Source organism: Gobius niger (assembly GCF_951799975.1).
Source record: "Gobius niger genome assembly, chromosome: 2".
Lineage (NCBI taxonomy): Eukaryota > Metazoa > Chordata > Actinopteri > Gobiiformes > Gobiidae > Gobius > Gobius niger.
In genome coordinates this window covers 24,774,726-24,794,859 of record NC_136853.1, presented here as the reverse complement: position 1 = coordinate 24,794,859, position 20,134 = coordinate 24,774,726, and the positions used below count along the sequence as shown (strand labels likewise).

At 40.9% G+C, this 20,134-nt stretch overlaps 2 protein-coding genes across 2 annotated transcripts; one reads left to right on the top strand and one right to left on the bottom strand.

Moving 5' to 3' along the window:
- Positions 1–662: 662 nt before the first annotated feature.
- cwc27 (CWC27 spliceosome associated cyclophilin) lies at positions 663–16,297 on the bottom strand. Its single transcript, XM_079551659.1, has 13 exons — positions 16,144–16,297; positions 15,898–15,994; positions 15,596–15,708; positions 15,370–15,513; positions 14,432–14,530; positions 14,263–14,363; positions 14,077–14,146; positions 13,832–13,911; positions 12,856–12,966; positions 7,405–7,508; positions 4,240–4,346; positions 4,069–4,172; positions 663–1,157 (listed from the first exon to the last, which is right to left on the bottom strand). Exons 1-13 carry the CDS (start codon positions 16,183–16,185, stop codon positions 995–997), a joined length of 1,335 nt encoding a protein of 444 aa, XP_079407785.1. The 5' UTR covers positions 16,186–16,297; the 3' UTR covers positions 663–994.
- A 347-nt stretch (positions 16,298–16,644) lies between these two features.
- Positions 16,645–20,077, top strand: ppwd1 (peptidylprolyl isomerase domain and WD repeat containing 1). The gene is made up of 11 exons (XM_079582961.1): positions 16,645–16,912; positions 17,070–17,172; positions 17,267–17,370; positions 17,457–17,577; positions 17,657–18,104; positions 18,178–18,368; positions 18,447–18,636; positions 19,176–19,357; positions 19,432–19,513; positions 19,585–19,767; positions 19,847–20,077. Exons 1-11 carry the CDS (start codon positions 16,783–16,785, stop codon positions 19,988–19,990), a joined length of 1,878 nt encoding a protein of 625 aa, XP_079439087.1. The 5' UTR covers positions 16,645–16,782; the 3' UTR covers positions 19,991–20,077.
- The last annotated feature ends 57 nt before the right edge of the window (positions 20,078–20,134 follow it).

Below are 20,134 nucleotides of genomic sequence, written 5' to 3'. Positions count from 1 at the left end.
AGAAATTGCAAAAATTGCATAAAAATTGTGAAAAAATTCATAATTGCATAAGAGTGCTTTTATTGTGAAAATCCTAATTTAGTTGCATAATACTGCTTTATATGTGAAAACCCCTATTAAGTTTCATTATAGTGCTTTACATGCGAAAATCTCTATTAAGTTGCATTATAGTGCTTTTATTGTGAAAATCCCCATTTAGTTGCATCATCCCTATTAAGTTGCATAATGTTACGAGATGAGAATGAGGCGGGCGGGGAGAGAGGCAGCAGCCCTTGCAGAGCGAAGGGAATGCCTGGGGGGGCGCTTCCTTAAGCGCCGCCCCCTCAGGCTACCGGCGAAAGCACCAGCCCAAGATTGAAGCCTCGCCTCGACCAACGCTGTCCTTGCGCCAGGCGGAAGATCGGGCCCATGATGTTTATTTGTTAATACATTTTGGATTAATAACTTAGTTGTATTATGTGTATTATTTGCACTTACAGGCCAAGAATGTAAAGTAATAATTTGTTCTAAATGTTTTCCCTGACAAAATAAAGGATAAAATAATATTCACCTTTATACACTAGTTTTGAACTTGATACTGGTTTAAAGTTGTAACATCATCTATCAATCCTGTAAGCAAAGCAGATAAATAAGTCTCGCACAATATTATTCAAACTGGATTTCTTTATTTGATCAGGCCAGTATGAGACAGAGACATTAGCTGTCAATTCTGACAGTAAAGAGGGGACACGAACAGACATGAGTAGAAAGAACCCACAAAGCATATTGTTTGAACACAGCTTTATACGGATGAAGCTAACGGCCAGGACACAGCTGTCCAGTTTTGAGAAGTCTTTCCATTACAGATTAAAGGGATGGTATGTGCATTCTATCCAGATGTTTGAGCCAGACCACAGTTCAAAAGCAAGTTGAGAGCTTCAAAGTAAGCTTCTTGGATGTTGCTTGACCACTTCTACAGAAGCTTGGACAGACGCTGACCCCTGACCATGTGGCCTCACCTCTTGGCCTTCTTCTCCTTGAGGATTTTCTTACTCTCCTCTCTCCTCCGTTTATTGACGGGATTGCGTGGGTCATAGATCTCAAAAGTGTCCTCGTCCTGCATATTAGCGTCCTTCACTTTTCTGGTTTGCTCGTCAAACTGCAGAACATGCCCCAACCTAAATCAGGCAGAGAAAGATAGTGTTAAGCGTTGCTGACAAAACATTTTGGATAAGAGCGGCACGGTGGTGCAGCGGTTAGTGCTCATGCCTCACAGCAAGAAGGTCCCGAATTTGCTTCCCATCCGTCTGTGTAGAAGTTTGCATGTTCTGCCCATGTCTGCATAGGTTTCCTCCGGGTACTCCGGTTTCCCCTACCACTTAAAATATGTACAATAGGCTCCCCTCTGGGGCCAGGATTCCCCTGAAAAAGACATTCTTAATCTCAGTGGGTCTTTCCTGGTTAAATAAAGGTACAAATAAAAAGATTCAAGAGGATGACTCAATTGATTTGGAATTGCCAAAGCTGCAATGAAGCAAAAACCTACTTCTTGGTATGTACAGCAAACACACTGTTTATAAATACAGTTCCAATCAAAAGTTTAAGACCGAAAAATGGTAAAAATTCACACTTTGCATGGTTGGATCTGGTCAAGGTTGCAAGTAGAACTTCAATATTCAACAACAAGAAAAAGGAGTGAGATTAAAAAAAAAAAGTGAAGCTTTTATTGAAATACAAGGTTTGTCTCACTCCCTTTTCTTTTTGTTGTCTTGTTCTTAAACTTTTGATTGATGATTGAATTAATCGATTAGTTCTGCTTGTGGGCAGCCAATATAACAGCAAGTTTGATCCTGCACTTAAGCCAAGTATTGATGGGTGTTCAACTTAGGCAGAGTACACACTTTACAGTGAGCCAACAAAACATATCTGTAAGAAAATACGTTTAATTTTTATCTCATGAAGACATTTTTTAGCTAAATTCTTGGACTGTGAAACAATTTTTTTTTTTTACTTAACCTAATACGTGTTGTTTTTCCTAGACAGTCTTTGGACTATTTGCACCCGCTGAGTGTTCTTGAGAGCTGATGTAACAGGTGAATTTCTCCATTGTGAGATCAATATAGTCCAATCTCTTCTCATTTGCCTTTGAGGCGCTCGCTGGGAGATGGTGGAACATCTTTACTTTAGGAGCTGATAAAATATGCACTTTCAGGAGGCTTCATTCCAGAGGTATTTTATTGAATAAAATAATTCCTCCTGTAGATCTAAACTACAAAATGGAGGGTATAAATGCCAGGGATCAGGGTGCTGTCTGATGTCTACCCTATATCAACAATGAATACATTCCCAACAGCAGTACATATGGTGCGTCTGATCAAGCAATGACTCTGTTAAATTGAAATCAGTCTAGACTAAGCTGACGTATGCTTACATTCACATCTGCCTGGGGGCTGATTAACAACACTTCTAATGATACAAGTGAGTTGTGAAGTAAAACAGCTGTTCTCGATGTCTAAACGGCTCTTTAGTTGTCACTTAAATTATATTGCAAAAGAGATTTTCCACTTTCCCCAAAATGTCCCAACTAAATGAGAGCAGAACCTGAGATCTTTTTGCTCTGAGTGTCGCCTCTGACTATTTATTAAACATTCCCTTCTTTTCGTTGCTAGCCTGAAAATCTTACTTCATCAGAAGGCTTTTTAATTTTGTATACAGGATGGTTGTGAAGGCTCTCATTTGTCCAGGAAGTATTCATCGTAGTGAAGCTTAAATTTCATTGACTTAAAGGGGCTAGATGCAAGTTGGCCATTTTATACTCACTACTGCCACCTCAGGTTATACGTGTAACTGCACCTTCTATATTAAAGGGATATTTCAAGACCCTCTCCACAGTGCACCTGAGGCAAATCACTTATAACACCAGACTAACCATATAAATGTCTGTGTCGATAGAGTAATTTAAACCATTTTGCATTTAAAAGAACTTATATTTGAGCAGCATCCGCTTCGTGTTTGTATACACTACGCAGCGGCGGAGTGATCTGCTAGAAAATAGTCCCTCAAAATGCGATCATTCATGTGATGCAAGGTCAGTTATATTCCAAAAAATATTCTATCGACACAGACATTTATATGGTTGGCGTTGCCTCAGGTGCTCTGTGGAGTGTGTGAGACTGATTTTAATGCAGGCTAGCTGATACCGTAGCTCTAACCTTGCACTAGCCTAGCACCACGGAGTTCTTCACATATAAGAATTGCATGAATTACAAAAAAGAATATCTCCAGAAATCAGCAACACTCTGGATAACTAGGAAATGAGGCCCTATGTCAAAAATCCTGAAAAATCCCTTCACAAAATAACTTTATAAAAGGTCAAGTCAGTAATAATTTTATAGGTAGTGACAATTTTTTCTTCACCACGGTAACCAGTAAACTACTGCTAAACTGGCTTGGAGCGGTACTCTGTACATAGTGGCCCTGCCCCAATAGTAGGGCGCATCTTTGAAAGTGCGTGAAGTGCGCATGCGTCTGATGTTGTTAATAGAGGAATTGCGCACTTCGATCATGTATAACCAGAATTCCTTGCACGTTCTACACGAGGGACACTGAGTGCGCGTTTGTCTGCACAGGTATTCGCGCCCCTGGCCCGCCAACCACAGCTACAGGAGCATGACTAGATTTCAAAATGTTTTATCAGAATGATCTGACCACAAGAGCAAAGAAGAAGCTTCTGTGTATAGAAACGAAGTGGGTTTGGTGGAGCAACATTGTTCAATTTACAATATAATCTTCACTACGATTTTCAATATATTTTTTGTCTCTCTCCTATTTCTTGTTGCATATTGAAGTTCTACTTGGATAAGATCTTGACTTTCGTGTACTGACTTTCGTGAGATATTTTACCTCAGAATTTCAACTTTATAGAAAAAAGGTTCTCAAGACATTTGCCTTGTTATTGGTCATACGGAATATTACTAACAAGGTAACACTTAACGGCAGCCTGCTGAATGTTCAATACTAAAACAACTCAGTACAGATGACAACTTCTGAGAGCTTACACAAAGGCCCATTAAGTTTATATTCACTGACCATCCTTTGTCGTCATCCTCGGCTAACTGCTCCATGTCCTCCTCGGGACTGTCAGTGATGGCAGACGACAGTTTGGACTTAAATGACTGCAGTAGTGCAAGAGTCTGCAGAAAACCAGTTTAGAGGAACAGTTAATATGAACACCAGTAAATGTGAGATGATTTCTGTTACCTGTTCTTCTCGGTTTGAGCCCTTTTTCTTTTTCTTTGTCCGGAGTTCCTCGTACTTCTGCCGTCCTTCAAGATATTCTGCCATAGCTTCACTCACGGGCTTTTTCTCTGCACAGGATATATGACACAGCAAATATCAGTGTGTGAATCATTAGACTACAGCAATCAAAATGAATACTGTGTACTGCACACACAGCATCTGGTTTACAACAGTTTTTGCAAGGTAGAAAACACTTGACCACAGACACAGGAATAAAGTATAAAGGCAAACACATGCAATTTCCTGCATTCTGGCAGAATTTTAGCCACCTGGAAGAGTACTCATATAAGAGTACATATATTAAAGGATACAAACCACTTACAAAGAGCAAGTGGTTCATATAAATTAGCCCTTTTGGTTTAACACAAGGCTTTAAGTCTGAAAAGAACTGTTTCAATAATATTAAAGACTAATATAATCCCAAGGTAACAGCTGTACGAATTAATCACTTTGCACCAAACCAGAGAAGTGAATGTTGCTTATAGACAGGGGCAGGCCAATACAGTTCATACATCTACAGCTGTAGCCAACGGTGCACACTGCATATCAATGTGGCTTATTTCGGGGGCAGTTGGCTCTCTCTGCACCTTTCTTCAGGGTACACTCCCCTCTCTCTGCCCTGCATGGACCTCTGCCAGGGCAGCCTGTGTTTCTGATGTTTATTGGCTTTTTCAGTGACAGTCCATGTGACTGCAGATCATTCACAGCACATTTCATCAAGTTAAAAACGAGTGCTAAACTTGCCGGGTGGTTTCATTGGTCTTATCGCTCGTGTGTCGGCCCTGGTGTGCGTCTCCTGGGCTCATCTCACTCACTCCCTCTGTGCGTTAACCCTTCTTGTTGCTCCTGATGCGTACTGTTGTGTCTTTCGCTGTCCCGGAGAATGAGTACGAGACCAACCTAACGTATTGATCCTGCATGCGCGGTGATCACCAATTAATGACCATATAGCCCATCTCTGCGAGTATTTGACCAATCTTCACCAAATAAACAGCAAATTAAAGCATGGGAGCAGTGGGATCTGCGGACATTTCCATGTGAGTTAATGTTAATGTTCATTGTTTCCCCTAAATTACGGGGAATCCCCTCTACTTTGAGGTGCAGAAGCTCAGGCTGTAGCTGGCACTGACTGCAGCCGCACTGTGGGCTCGGGCGCGCTCTAAAGTACCGTTTTTCCCACACACGACAAAATACTTTTAGTTCACATTAAAATATGAAACCAATATCAACAAAGCAAACGCCTTTGTACATTTATATACAGAATTTTCATTCATGAGGGAGCAATTGGGGGTGGGGGTTACATTGAGTGGCTCTGAAGATTGGGGGTGGGGCTGAGCTGAGACATGAGAATGAGAAGGTGACAAACAAGAGCAGGTCAATCCTCTCAGCTCACATCGACATGCTGCGAGTCCACACTATTGCCAGCCTGCAGAACTAATGTCTTGTTCAAAGATGACCTACATTACGGCTGCCACACTACACTTAAAAACAGGCTTTACCTGGTAAGGATCTAGTAATGACAGCTTTATCTCAAGTCTAAACCCACATTACATTTTCATTTGACTTTTAGCAAAACTGGTGAAGTAGCAGCAGGTGGCTTTGTATGATCGCTGAATTTTCCTACAGGTCCTAGATAAAAAGCCAACGTCCTTCCATATTTGTAACATTTTACAAGAACAGAATCTATTTAGTCTAGAGAATTTGAAACATTTTAAATATGCATGTTTTGTTTAATAGACAGCGCCCCCTCCCCTGTCAGACACAGGCGTCCTCTAGAGGTGACTGCAAAATGCTCTGCAAGTTATGGGACAGTCCCCCCCCTCACTGTCAGGGAATGTCCCATATTTCCTATATTCAAAACTCAACTCCAAGTGTAGCTGTTGCTGTTACATTGTTGTATTTTCTGTTCTTCTATTATCTGTCTAGGGACTACGATTGTAAATTAGCCTTGTAGTTTGCTTTTGTTGTTTCAATGCAAATGTTCATTAATGTGCATTGTCTATCAAATATATAAATAAAAAATGTAATTGAGCACAAACATCAGGCTCAAGTGTGGTTTGGATGAGCACTTCAGATGAACAGTGTGTGCAGTCAGGGGCAAACAGACTGCTGGCTGCCGCACCATTTGACTTCACACATATTACAGCAGTGGCGCTTCACCAACGTCCTGCACTGAAAAAAATATGACATCATCAAGTAAAGAAGCAACCAGAGCTTTGACACAGTTTACAGAAAATAACACCAAAGAAGCATTTCTGTTTTCAAACGAAGCAAGAAAGTCCAGGGTTTAAATTCATGGTCCTTGTGAGACATTCTGTGTTGAGTTTGCATGTTCTCCAAGTGGCCGTGTAGGTGTCCAGCTTCCCCCACCACCAAAAACATATACAATAGGCTAAATCCTACTGCCAGGTGATTATGACCATTAGCCTGGCACAAGATCTGGACATGGGTCCCCACCGGGTACTACTACGGCTACTACTACATTGGCCTCTTTAGCCTTACTAAGGAATATGCCATGGCTTTGCAAAACTATAGCATTTGTATTATTTTTGCTCCTGCAGCAGCGAAATGTTGCTCAATATGGACATGCTGCATCTCTTCAGGCTCACTGCGTAACATTTTGGACTGTACTCACTTCTTTTTCTTTATATTTGAAATGTATTCGAGACAAGCTGAAGACGCCCCCGCTCCAGTATAGCTACAGTCAGGTCTTAGGTACCTACTCTAAGAAGTACAATTACGACAAAAGTACTGTGCACCACTGTAAATAAACATCTGCATTGACAAAATATGAAGTACTTGTCCTATGAATGTTTTAGGAGCGTAGAAACTTGAACAGGAAGATCCATTCAGTGAATTGAAGACCGATGAGTCGATGAGTAATGGTGGCTGCCGCTAATGTGACCGCGTAATAGGCCTAATTTATTTAACACGTCGAAAATGTCTGTCCACATATTATCTGGGCAGTCTGTAACAAAAATACAAACGTGTTGGAGGAACTAAAGTCTGCAACTGACTAAATATGAGGTCACGCTGTGCACGCTCTAACAAAACGCTTAGGCAAAAGCAGAAACTTAACATTCAGCTTGAAGTTACAGAGGTGTGTAATCTCAGGTCTCCACATACCCTCGTTGAGTTCTTCTGAAGCCGGTTTTATACTTTCATCTTTCCTTTGTTTAATGGCAAGAATCTCTTTTTTCAGCTGCCGCACCTCTTTTCGCAGTTCATCCCTATACAGTGTAAAAGGAAACATATGGTTAAGAATAACTGCAAATATTTGTATAAAACAGTCACACAGCATTTTTTTTTTTAACAAATTTGATTGAATTTAAAAGAACAACAAAAGTAAAAGTAAAAATGCAACGTCTCCGTCTCTTGAGGAGCTGAGCACTACAGTACATTCGCAATGGAAACGGTCCTGAAAAGCTCATGAAATTTCCGAAGAAATAAAGCTAATCTTGTCTCAAATTTCTCAGTCAAAAAGAACCAGGGCAGGTCGAGGACTTTAGACAGAGTGCACGACACGCTGTCATTTGGAAAAACAAGTGGTGTGTCCAAGGCAACAGTCAAACAATTTTCTCCAGTTCTCAAGAACCAAGAGAAAGAGACTGGGGAGGACAGGAGATATGGTTTCATAATGATATTAATTTTCAATGAATTGCCATTTTTATTTAAATAAAGATTGAAGAGAGCGGGTGCTTCGTACATCTGTTTCATACCAGGTGCGTTGTGCGTAATGCTCGTAACATGTAAAAAATAGAATCTCCCGCACACTGTGAATCTTGCAAAAAGTGAGGTTTTATTAACAATGTTTCGGCTCAAGGCCTTCTTTAGGTAAATGGCTATAGAGCGGTGAGGAGCCACCTTAAAAGGTGCACAAGCCATATAACATAGACACCCATATATCACTGCACACACAATATATACACATTACATCATTATATCAATATATATATATATATACTTTATCTATGTAGGATGTAGTATACATATGGGAAACAAATAAATGCATGCATTTATTTCTCTATATATTTATTTATGTCTGTTGTTTTGGCAGCCACGGTCCTCCATAGGCACCACCCTCAAAGTGTTAAATGTTTTTGACCAGTGCACAGAAATGTGTTGTTACGATGGCAGCATTAAAGGCCACAGACGTGTGGAAGGCAAGTCACGAACGCACACACCAGGAGCACGCACAGTCGCACACGCGTGTGTTATACTGGAGCTCATGGTGCTGAATCTACGTGCGTGGAGAGTAGTTTACGTGTGTGTCAATTAAATTGAACTGCTCGTATGTCTATTGCGCCTGTGGACTTCTGGTGTAAATCTAATGCCATAAGAAGACCTGTTTAGACAAACCCCAGGGCTCCGGAAATCCTCCAGAGATCCTCACCTGACCAGGACATGCTTTCAATTAGGGCTGGGACAATGTGTTTTTGCCACGATCATGACACAGAGAGCCTGATACGATATATATTGCGAAACAATATATTCTATAGTATTATGATTTGTCAAAACGAACTGCAAGACCTTATCCAGAATGAATTTAATAAGAAAGCACAAGTTTAGTTTTCAAAAGATATGAATTAAATATAAAGGGCAAATGGCAGAGGCCTTTTATACCCAACTTAATTTAGAAGTTCGACTAAAGAAGAATGGGGCACTCAAGGAGAAAGGTTTTCAGCTGTATTATGATTTAATGCAGTGGAATGTATTTGAACATAAAACACATTTCTCCTTTTCTTCTTTTATTGAAAAATGACAACAAAGATGAAGATGAAGCAGCTTCCTTTGAGTCCAAGTCTAATGACTGAGCAAGTGATGGGTCTGAATGTGCTAGAATAACAAAATGGCTGGGTGAACTCTCCTCGGGGGGGCACTCCACAACTTGGGCAAACGCCAAGCAGAACTATGCACACGAAAGAAGAAATCCAAGCTCAACAAAAGAATTTGCATGACTTTGCAGAGTGATTTGGACCAATCCAAAAACACTACTCCAACAATGAACAAACTAAACACAGCTCATCTGCCTGCCAACTTTGACCTGCCAAAGGATTTTTGCTTTTTTGCTCCTTCTCAGATACAATAATTATCTGTCTGAAATAAGTTCTAATAATTTCCCTATGTACACCTGCCAGGTCCAAAACATACACAATTCTGTGGATAAGAGCTGGACTGATCGTCCTAATCTTTTCTGAGAACACCAAGATTTATGGCTGAGGACGAGAGACAGGTGCAGCCAATTAATCCACAGCAACACATGGTTTAGATCATTAGAGTCTGGTGCGTCTTATTTAAGCTACACTGACCTACGTAGAGTGGTTATAAAAGAAACAAAATGTGCATAATACATAAAAAGCATCAAGAAAAGTAAGGTAACTTTATTGTCCCTGTAGGTAAATTCGTCCTCTGCCTTTGACCTATCCTTCGATGCCGCTGGGATGTAGTGCCCGGTGACCCATCTCCAGATGCTCAGTATCACCTGGAGGATTCGCCTATTGTACATATTTTAGTGGTAGGGAAAATTGGAGCACCCGGGGGAAACCTACGAAGACACACAGAAGGGCCCTCTATGGGGATCGAACCCAGGACTTTCTAGCTGCGCCACTGTAGTAAGTTATAATTACCAAACACCAGCCACTGTTGCTTGGCAAGAAGGCTAACAACATACTGTAGATGCGATCATTGCGGATGTAATTAGCTCCTAATAAAGTCCCTCTACCTGTGTCATTGCAGTCAATTTTAGATCAACCTGTAATATGTATACAGCCTGTCATTAGTGGTCACAGGTAAAGTCAGTAACGGGGAGCTGTACTCTGTCATTATGGAGAGCCCCTAGTGACGGATGAGCGACTAGCACCAACAGTGGAGGAGCTGTTAGCAGAGGCAGCTCTCTCTGTGCCACAGCCATATGGAAGCGTTTTACTTCCCAGTCATGGCCTGTCGGCTTTAACTAAAGTGGAGAGACTACCCCAAACACTGAATCTGGGACTTTCTACAAGAGTGTCTATAAAGACACAAATCCCCAAGAGCATTAACAATAACACAATTACAGAAACTGAACTTCTAAAGCTTTCTCTTACGAGTGGTTATAAGCTGCAACATAGCCTTTTAGCCGTTTATTTGTTGTGCTTTTTAGGTGTTTGAGGTGTTTGGCGTATGGATTTAACTGGATGTTCTGTATGCCACTGGACACCTATGAGTGAGTGAGTGAGTGAGTGAGTGAGTGAGTGAGTGAGTGAGTGGGAGTGTCTGTCTCGTGTGTTTCTGTCTTGTGTCTGTCTGTGTGTGTCTGTCTGTGTATGTCTCCTATGTGTCTATCTCGTGTCTGTTGTTGTGTCTGTCTTGTGTGTGTGTCTGTCTTTGTATGTCTGTCTCATGTATGTGTGTGTGTGTGTGTGTGTGTGTGTGTGTGTGTGTGTGTGTGTGTGTGTGTGTCTGTCTGTCTGTCTGTCTGTCTGTCTGTCTGTGTCTGTCTGTCTGTCTGTGTGTGTGTCTGTGTGTGTGTCTGTCTGTCTGTCTGTCTGTCTGTCTGTCTGTCTGTCTGTCTGTCTGTCTGTCTGTCTGTCTGTCTGTCTGTCTGTCTGTCTGTCTGTCTGTCTGTCTGTCTGTGTGTGTGTGTCTGTCTGTGTGTGTGTGTGTGTCTGTCTGTGTGTGTGTGTGTGTGTCTGTCTGTGTGTGTCTGTCTGTGTGTGTCTGTCTCGTGTGTGTGTGTGTGTGTCTGTGTATGTCTCCTATGTGTCTATCTCGTGTCTGTTGTTGTGTCTCTGTCTCGTGTGTGTGTCTGTCTGTCTTTGTGTGTCTGTCTGTGTGTGTCTGTCTGTCTGTCTGGTGTGTGTGTGTCTGTGTGTGTCTGTCTCGTGTGTGTCTTTCTGTCTCGTGTGTCTGTCTCGTGTGTGTCTTTCTCGTGTGTGTCTGTCTCGTGTGTGTCTGTCTCGTGTCTGTCTCGTGTGTGTCTGTCTGTCTCGTGTGTCTGTCTCGTGTGTGTCTTTCTCGTGTCTGTCTCGTGTCTGTCTGTGTGTGTCTGTCTGTGTGTGTCTGTCTCGTGTGTGTCTGTCTGTCTCGTGTGTGTCTGTCTGTCTCGTGTGTGTCTGTCTCGTGTGTCTGTCTCGTGTGTGTCTGTCTCGTGTCTGTCTGTGTGTGTCTGTCTCGTGTGTGTCTGTCTCGTGTGTCTGTCTCGTGTCTGTCTGTCTCGTGTGTGTCTGTCTGTGTCTGTCTGTGTGTGTCTGTCTCGTGTGTGTCTGTCTCGTGTGTGTCTGTCTCGTGTGTGTCTGTCTCGTGTGTGTCTGTCTCGTGTGTGTCTGTCTCGTGTGTGTCTGTCTCGTGTGTGTCTGTCGTGTGTCTGTCTCGTGTCTGTCTGTCTCGTGTCTGTCTGTCTCGTGTCTGTCTGTCTCGTGTCTGTCTGTCTCGTGTCTGTCTGTCTCGTGTCTGTCTGTCTCGTGTGTGTCTGTCTCGTGTGTGTCTGTCTCGTGTCTGTCTGTCTCGTGTGTGTCTGTCTCGTGTGTGTCTGTCTCGTGTGTGTGTGTGTGTGTGTGTCTTGTGTGTGTCTCGTGTGTGTGTGTGTGTGTGTTTTGTGTGTGTCTCGTGTGTGTGTGTGTGTGTGTCAAAAGCCTAAAGTATAGACACTGTTTGGAGAGTTTGCACTGAAACAACGCCCACATTGTCCTGAACCAACCATTCTCCTGCTCTTTGATTCTTTGCCAAGACAAACCACTGAGTTACAGGGTTACAGGTCTTGTAGCAAAACAATCGCTGCTTGTGCTTAATACACTGGAGTCCGCTGCCCGGGGCTGCCTGTCACTCAGGGAAACTCCGCTGACAATGGCTCATTCTACTCCCATTAAGAGAACTAATAAAGCCGCTATGATAGTGTCTGTTAAATTAGGGTTCCATCCTCATACCGGGCTGTTCTGTGTGGTGCTTGCATGTTCTCCCTGTATCTGCGCAAGTTTCCTCCAGATACTCCGCTTTCCCCTACCACTAAAACATGTACAATAGGTTAATCGTCCATCCAGGTGTTCCTGACCTTTAGCCTGGCTCCACATCTGGAGATGGGTCCCCGAGCCCCGGCCTACACTGGCTGTTCACTAATCCTACAGATTGCTCAAGCGGCATTGAAGATGGGTCAACGACTTTCTCTACGGGGATTAAGAAAGTTTACCTAAACCTTAAAACGCTATTAAAATACACTCTCAAACTGTGGTACAGGTGGAATTTTGGCTTCTTCAGGTCAATTTAAACTTTTAAACATTTATTTTAATAGATAATCAATAATGATGAGCATTTGAAAGAGGAAATCGTAAGTACAAGGTTCTTACTTAGCTATAATAAACTGATTACATAAGAATTGTGTGACTTTTTTTTCTTTTTACCCATTGTATAACATTTGCATTAAAACTGACACAAAAATGATGAAAATGACTACATTTACTACTTGAGGTGGTTAGGAAAAAATAATAATCACTAAAAAATCCCTTATTTAGGCTTTATCAGTCACAGTGTGCGTTACTGAAGAAAAGTCCGTTTCTGAGGCAGTCCTGCCCTCTGCTGGACTGTGCCCACATTGCATTACATTACCTTTTTGTAGTTGATTGTTGTTCCTCTTTCTCAGTGGGGCTCTCGGTACTCTTGTCTTTCTTCAGCTTATTTGCAATAACCTTCATTCTTTCTTCTTCCTCTGGAGTCAAACTGTACAAGCAAAGGTAAAACATAGGTTGTCAGTGAGTTTGTGGTATTTCCATATTCATATCTGCTGCTAACACATCTGTAAATCCATTCACGCTGTTGTTTTGTGTTCAACTATTTTTATGCATGCCCTTATTTTTATTTTATTTAACCAGGAAAGTCCCACTGAGATTAAGAATCTATTTTTCAGGGGAGTCCTGGTCCCAGAGGGATGTTTTTGTACATGTTTTTGTACATTTTGTACATGTTTTTAGTGGTAGGGGAAACCGGAGTACCCGGCGCAAACCTATGCAAATACAGGGAGAACATGCACACTCCATACTGAAAGGCCCCGTCCAGGTGGGAATCGAACCTGGGACCTTCTTGCTGTGAGGCACGAGCACTAACCGCTGTGCCACCGTGCTGCCCAAATACCAAATACTATACCTCTGTATAGTTTACCATTTATCTCTACCACAGGTTTTCTGTTTCATGTTGCACGTTTGGAACAAAGAAAATTCCTCGTTACAGGAAGGTCCCATAGACTGTGAGAAACATGACGCAGCATCGCTATGATCTGTGGGGAAGCATGTCATGCTTACCTCCATGTGCTTAACATGCACAGCATCATCCTTTTTCTTTCCTTTCACTATTTATTTTTGTCCTAATCTTAATTGGAGCTGGCTCCAAAAGCAAAACCACCAACCAAATTGCTCACATGAACGAGAGTCAGTTAGCTCAGCTCTCAGTCCATGGTGGGTTCTGATAAATATTGATTTAGATTTTTACCTCAAGTTGTATGTCAATATGTTTTATAGTGTAAACAAACAGTACATTTAATTTTCATTTAAAATACAACTGCAGTGGGCAAGTCAGAACTGACTCTTACCTTTCCACTGCTGGAACAGAGCTCAGTATGGGGTCATCTTTCAGAAGGTCATGGCTACTTTTACCTTTCCCTTTAAAAGACTGAAGCAACGGACAAATTAAATGAAGTAGTATAGTAATTCTAAATTAGCAGAAATGCAATATAAAAACATTCAACACCACTTACTGTGTATAAATGAGAAAAACCCTTGCCAAAAACAACAACAAAATGAACAACAGGAAGCATTTGAACAGATTATTCCATACCTGAGTGACTTGGTTTGCTTCTTCCTCCTCTTCTTCAGCTTCCTCACCAAATGATAACAGACTGAAGTTCCTTTATAATAACAAAGCCAATAATGATGAATCTTTATTATAAGCCCAAGGCGATCCTAAACTCAGTGGGCTTTATCATAGAGAGGCGTATTTAAAAAAATAAATAATTGAACTTACTTAGTGGCTTTTGATTGTGATTTCTTCACTTCTTCTTTTCTTTCCAACTTAGAACTTTTGGTTTCACGTGGTACTATATCATCAAAAGGAGATGCTAGCACCTTTTACAAAGAAAATGTTAGACACAATGTGCAATTTGACCTGTACAGTTAGCACTAAACTTAAATACCTCAGTGCTTCTTATCTTGTGTGGCTTCAGTGGTCTTTCATTGCAGTCACATTGAACTTCTGCCAATCTGAGCATATTATACACAGTGTCTCCAGTCACCTGTGTAATACAGTATTAATCCCACAAAACCATATACAAAGTCAGAGTATTTGTTTTAAAGCCACACTGTGGAACATTCCATGTTGCTACTTCGGTGGCACAGCAGGAGGCTCCCAGCTCCAGGCGGAGCCTTTCTGTGTAGATTTCTGGCGTGGCCTGTTTTCATGCATGAGTCGCATGCAGGGCTCTAGAAGGCGACCAAAATGGTAGAATATGCAACTACTACTGTATATTCTTTAGAGCAAGGAAGTAAAATGTTCATCTGTGAGTGATCAGAAAGAGTGGGGCAGTTTGTCAGATGATTTCTGTGCCAAGTGAGTCAGTGCTCGTCCTCACTCCCTAAACACAGAGATCGACATAGCCAGATTAAACCGACATGCTTCACTCACAGTCAGCTAACATGAGGGATAATCTATCGCCTAAAACAGGGTTATTTCGACTCTATACTCGCTGGTATTTGATTTGGGCGACAGCTTGTGTGTGCTTCATACCATGGATGAAATTAAAGTTGTCTAGTTACTCTGTGTTCGGCACTGGCATTTGTTTACAGCAAACAAATGTGCATGTGTGTTTCTTAGCATGAACTGTCCCAACCAAATAAACACATACTTAATTAATAGAGCAACTAAAAGGTCATATTCAGGCACTTTGAAGACGTCTATTTTAATTAAACCTGATATTTGCCAATTTGTAGCCACATCGTCATGGTGATATGTCACTCCCGGCAAAGCTACAAGTGAGGTCTGAGGACAGGCACCTCTGCTCACAACTAGACGTTTCAAAAAACAAAACATCCGCAATTTACACAGAGTGGCTTTAAAGTTACCTTTTCATCTTACCTTCCCAAAAATGGTATGCTTATTATTAAGCTCGTCCGCACGGGCTAGAGTGAAGAAAAACTGACTTCCATTATCATGTGGACCAGCGTTGGCCATAGCAACCAGCCCTCTACGAATGAAGCGCAGCCGTGAGTGAAATTCATCCTAGGAAAAAGGATTTTTAAATCATCACAAACCTGTAAACCCTCACATCTTCACGTGCAATTCAATATAATCTTAAACAGACCTTAAATGGTTGGCCATAAACAGATTCTCCACCTTCCCCTGTCCCAGAAGGATCTCCTCCCTGTATGATGAACTCTGGTACAACTCTGTGAAAGATTGTGCCATCGTAGTATCCTAAAAAAAATATTAATAATAATAATATTAATAACTAACCCTACACAGTTGAAAAATGGTATACCTAAATGTTCTAAAGATTATATCTTCACATTACTGGCCTACAATATAATTCACCTTAAGACATTGTAGTGTTACAGTATGTGAGCCAGTGTAACTAAAACAATAACACTGATAATCCAATATTACCTTCCATACAAAGCTGTACAAAGTTCCTGCATGCTTTTGGGGCCTCTTTTGACCACAACTCGATGTCTATCTCTCCTGCTGTCGTTTTGAGCAGAACCTGAGAAGCAAAGGTTTGTTTGGACATTTGAACAGCAGTTTACTCTGCATTTATAAGTACAATGCATGTTGAGTAAAAAAAACACGATAATACTAAAAACCTTCTTCATTTTACGAGATTAAACAACCGCCAGGCTAAGTGTGCTTTACCTTTCCGCTCGTCGGTGGTTCCTGAATATAAATATTACTCATCTTGAGAGTATCTTCGTGTTTAACTCAATTGCAAATAACGGCAGATCAACTAATACCCTAAAAGTATATTTTCCCCCCAGGTAAACATCGCGTCCCCGCGGTCTCCATCTTGGACCCGTTCATTTCCGTGATCAGGGGATAAATTGAAACGAAAGGTTTTGGTTTACTCTATTTTTCACGCCTTTCAATGCAATGCTATTGCATTCTCTATTTACATGGATGATAGTAACATAGAAATAGAGAATAGCTTCATTAGGAAACACATCTTCGAAAATAAAATGCTTTAAACAAACCTTCTAACCCCCTAAAATAATGGTTTGATCCATGTGCATCACAAAAAAGCAACCGTCAGAAACAAGAACAATGACTAACCGTGTCATTTTCCCACCAAAAAAAGCGTATAAATGAACAACCCCAATACTATTTAGCAAATTAAAGTACAATGCCATACAAATAAATTGATTAAACAATTATTATTTTGCCAATTTGTAGAATAACGCTACGCTAGTGCGCTAATAGTCCAGTCCAGTAGGTGGCGCCATAACAAGTCCCTGTAAGCCGCTGTAAGCGCTACCGAAGAAGAAGAAAAGTACAACAATGGCGGCTTCTGAAAACAGCGCGGATCTGAAGCGAAAGGCAAGTGATAAAGATGAAGAGGCAGATGAGGATGGCGACGAATGGGTCGGACCCATGCCGAGCGAAGCTACGACAACGAAGAAAAGAAAAGGTGGGTTTCATTCTGCAACTTGTTGACTTCCTGAAAGAGCTCACTGTAGACAATCAACCACCCTGTGAGTTCCACGTTCAAATGTTTACTTCTCTACAGGAAATGTTGATGAATGCAGACCCCAACATTACTATTTCATGTGTTTTGTTTGTTCTAGTTTTGGAATTTGAAAGAGTTTACTTGGACAATCTTCCTTCGTCAGCGATGTATGAAAAAAGTTACATGCACAGAGATGTAATTACGCATATCGTGGCCTCCAAGTACGTTTCATTAGAATAACTTTTGTACAATTGCCTACATTTTCACACAGTGGACACACGAATAAATATTAATTTTAATCTTATACATTACTAGGACTGATTTTGTCATCACAGCCAGCCAGGATGGTCATGTAAAGTTTTGGAAAAAGAAAGAAGATGAAGGCATTGAGTTTGTCAAACACTTCAGAAGCCATCTTGGTATAACATTTTTTCATCTCTTTTAAGTAAGTAAAAAAAAAAAAAGAGAGAGATTAATACATTCTTTGATCTGCAATGTATTTCAGGTGTAATAGAAAGCATTGCAGTAAGTGCTGAAGGAGCACTTTGCTGCTCTGTTGGGGATGACCAAGCCATGAAGGTGTTCGATGTTGTCAACTTTGATATGATCAATATGCTAAAGCTCGGGTAAGTCTCGATATGTTTTCAAGGACCTAGATATTGGTATAATGTTGTTTTTTTAATTGTAGTTATTTTCTGACTTTAGGTATCACCCTGGTCAGAGTGAATGGATTTACAACCCCGGAGACGCCATCTCTACGGTGGCTTGCTCAGAAAAATCCACTGGCAAAATTTTTGTTTATGATGGACGAGGAAGCAATGAACCACTTCATGTATTTGACAAGATGCACTCGTCATCACTGACCCAAATCAGCTTGAACCCAAAATTTAGAGTGATTGTCTCTGCTGACAAAGCAGGAATGTTGGAATATTGGACTGGTCTACCAAATGAATTTAAATTCCCCAAATACGTAGGCTGGGTTTACAAAACAGACACAGACTTGTATGAATTTGCAAAACATAAAACATATCCTATTAGCCTTGCATTTTCCCCAGATGGAAAGAAAATGGCTACCATTGCATCTGACAGAAAAGTCAGGATTTTCAGGTTTCTGACAGGAAAACTCATGAGAGTGTTTGATGAATCTTTAACTGTGAGTTGATGAATTACATTGTAAATTAAATAGTAATACTTTTTCACTCATAAATTGACCTGTGCCTCTTTAGATGTTTACGGAGTTGCAGCAGATGCGACAGCAGCTTCCTGACATGGAGTTTGGCCGGAGAATGGCTGTAGAGAGGGAACTGGAAAAGGTGGATGGTGTCCGTTTGGCAAACATCATCTTTGATGAAACGGGACACTTTGTCCTCTATGGAACCATGCTTGGCATTAAAGTCATAAATGTAGAAACTAACAGGTACATGACTTAAAAAATAATAATAATCTGGTTTAATATAACTACATTTTCAATTCAACCTCCTAATGTTGCTCATAGATGTGTTCGAATACTTGGAAAGCTCGAGAATATCCGTGTGGTTCAACTGAGTCTGTTCCAAGGTGTAGCAAAATCCATGAAAGTTGCACCAACTGTGGAGATGAAGGCGTCTGACAACCCAGCATTACAAAATGTACAAGCAGATCCTACCATATTCTGCACTGCATTTAAGAAGAACCGCTTCTACCTGGTAATATATGTTCTTTTTGCCAATAATAAGGGAAAAAGGTTAGGGTAGGAATTTGAATTTCTTTCATTTTAGAGTTCTCTTTTAGTTCTTCGATTTTTCTTTTTTTGTTTGTTGGTATTTGTGTTTAACATGAATAACAAATTATCTGTTATAGATATATTCGTTAAATATGGACTGATTAATGAGCCTATCAATAAATCATATTTTTTACTCCACCTTTTAGTCAACTAAATAGGCTATATATTTGTTTCTGAAGAACGTTGCACTGATCCAAAACATGGAGTAGTTATTGGCCTAAATGTATTTCTTCTTCAGTGTGTAATAAAACACACCCTGAGTGTGTGCCAGTTTTATGAAACATCCTGCTCGATCACAGTGCAGTATATTACGACGGGACTGTGATGCCCCATAGACTCTGGGTCTCAGATCATTTCTGAGTCTTACAGACGTATCAAGCCATTGTGCAAAATGTTGCATTTTAGAGAAGTAGTTGTTAACCATGTGTCCAGTTACTGTATACAACATGCTTTATTTTCCAGTTTTCAAAGAGAGAACCAGAGGATACCAAGAGTGCCGACTCAGACAGAGACATATTTAATGAAAAGCCCTCAAAAGAAGAGGTTATGGCTGCGACACAGGCTGAGGGCCCAAAGCGTGTGTCTGACAGTGCCATTATCCATACCACAATGGGAGACATCCACATCAAACTCTTCCCCGTAGAGTAGGTTGCCACTAAATATAAAGCTATTTAATTAAATGTATTTCTTACAAGAACTAACATTTCTTCATTTCTAGGTGCCCCAAAACTGTGGAGAACTTCTGCGTTCACAGCCGGAATGGCTATTACAATGGTCATATTTTCCACAGAGTAATTAAGGTAAATATTTGGAAATAACTAAAATCTGATGACACAGACACATGTTTTGACTTTTTTGTTTGTTCTTCTAGGGGTTCATGATTCAGACAGGAGACCCAACTGGCACAGGCATGGGCGGAGAGAGCATCTGGGGAGGAGAGTTTGAGGATGAATTTCACTCTACCCTCAGACATGACCGGCCATACACGCTCAGTATGGCTAATGCGGGGGCAGGCACCAACGGCTCCCAGTTTTTTATCACTGTTGTACCCACTGTGAGTCTGCCATCTTCTGTTCGTCACTAGCTATTATCATGGAGTCGTATCATCAGCTGAAATGTTTTTTCCCCCTCAGCCCTGGCTTGACAACAAGCACACTGTGTTTGGAAGGTGTATAAAAGGAATGGAAGCTGTCCAGAGAATCTCAAATTCAAAGGTCAACCCCAAGACAGACAAACCTTATGAGGACATCAGCATAATCAACATCACCATAAAGTAATGTCTGATTCATAGAGGTGGTTTAGTTAAGACTTTTCAGACTTTGTCAACATTTTGAGATCAAAGCATTTCCAGCCTTTTAATCTTTTGAAAACTTGTTAATCTCTGTAAATGAATAAAAGATTACGGATGGTTTGAACAAGGT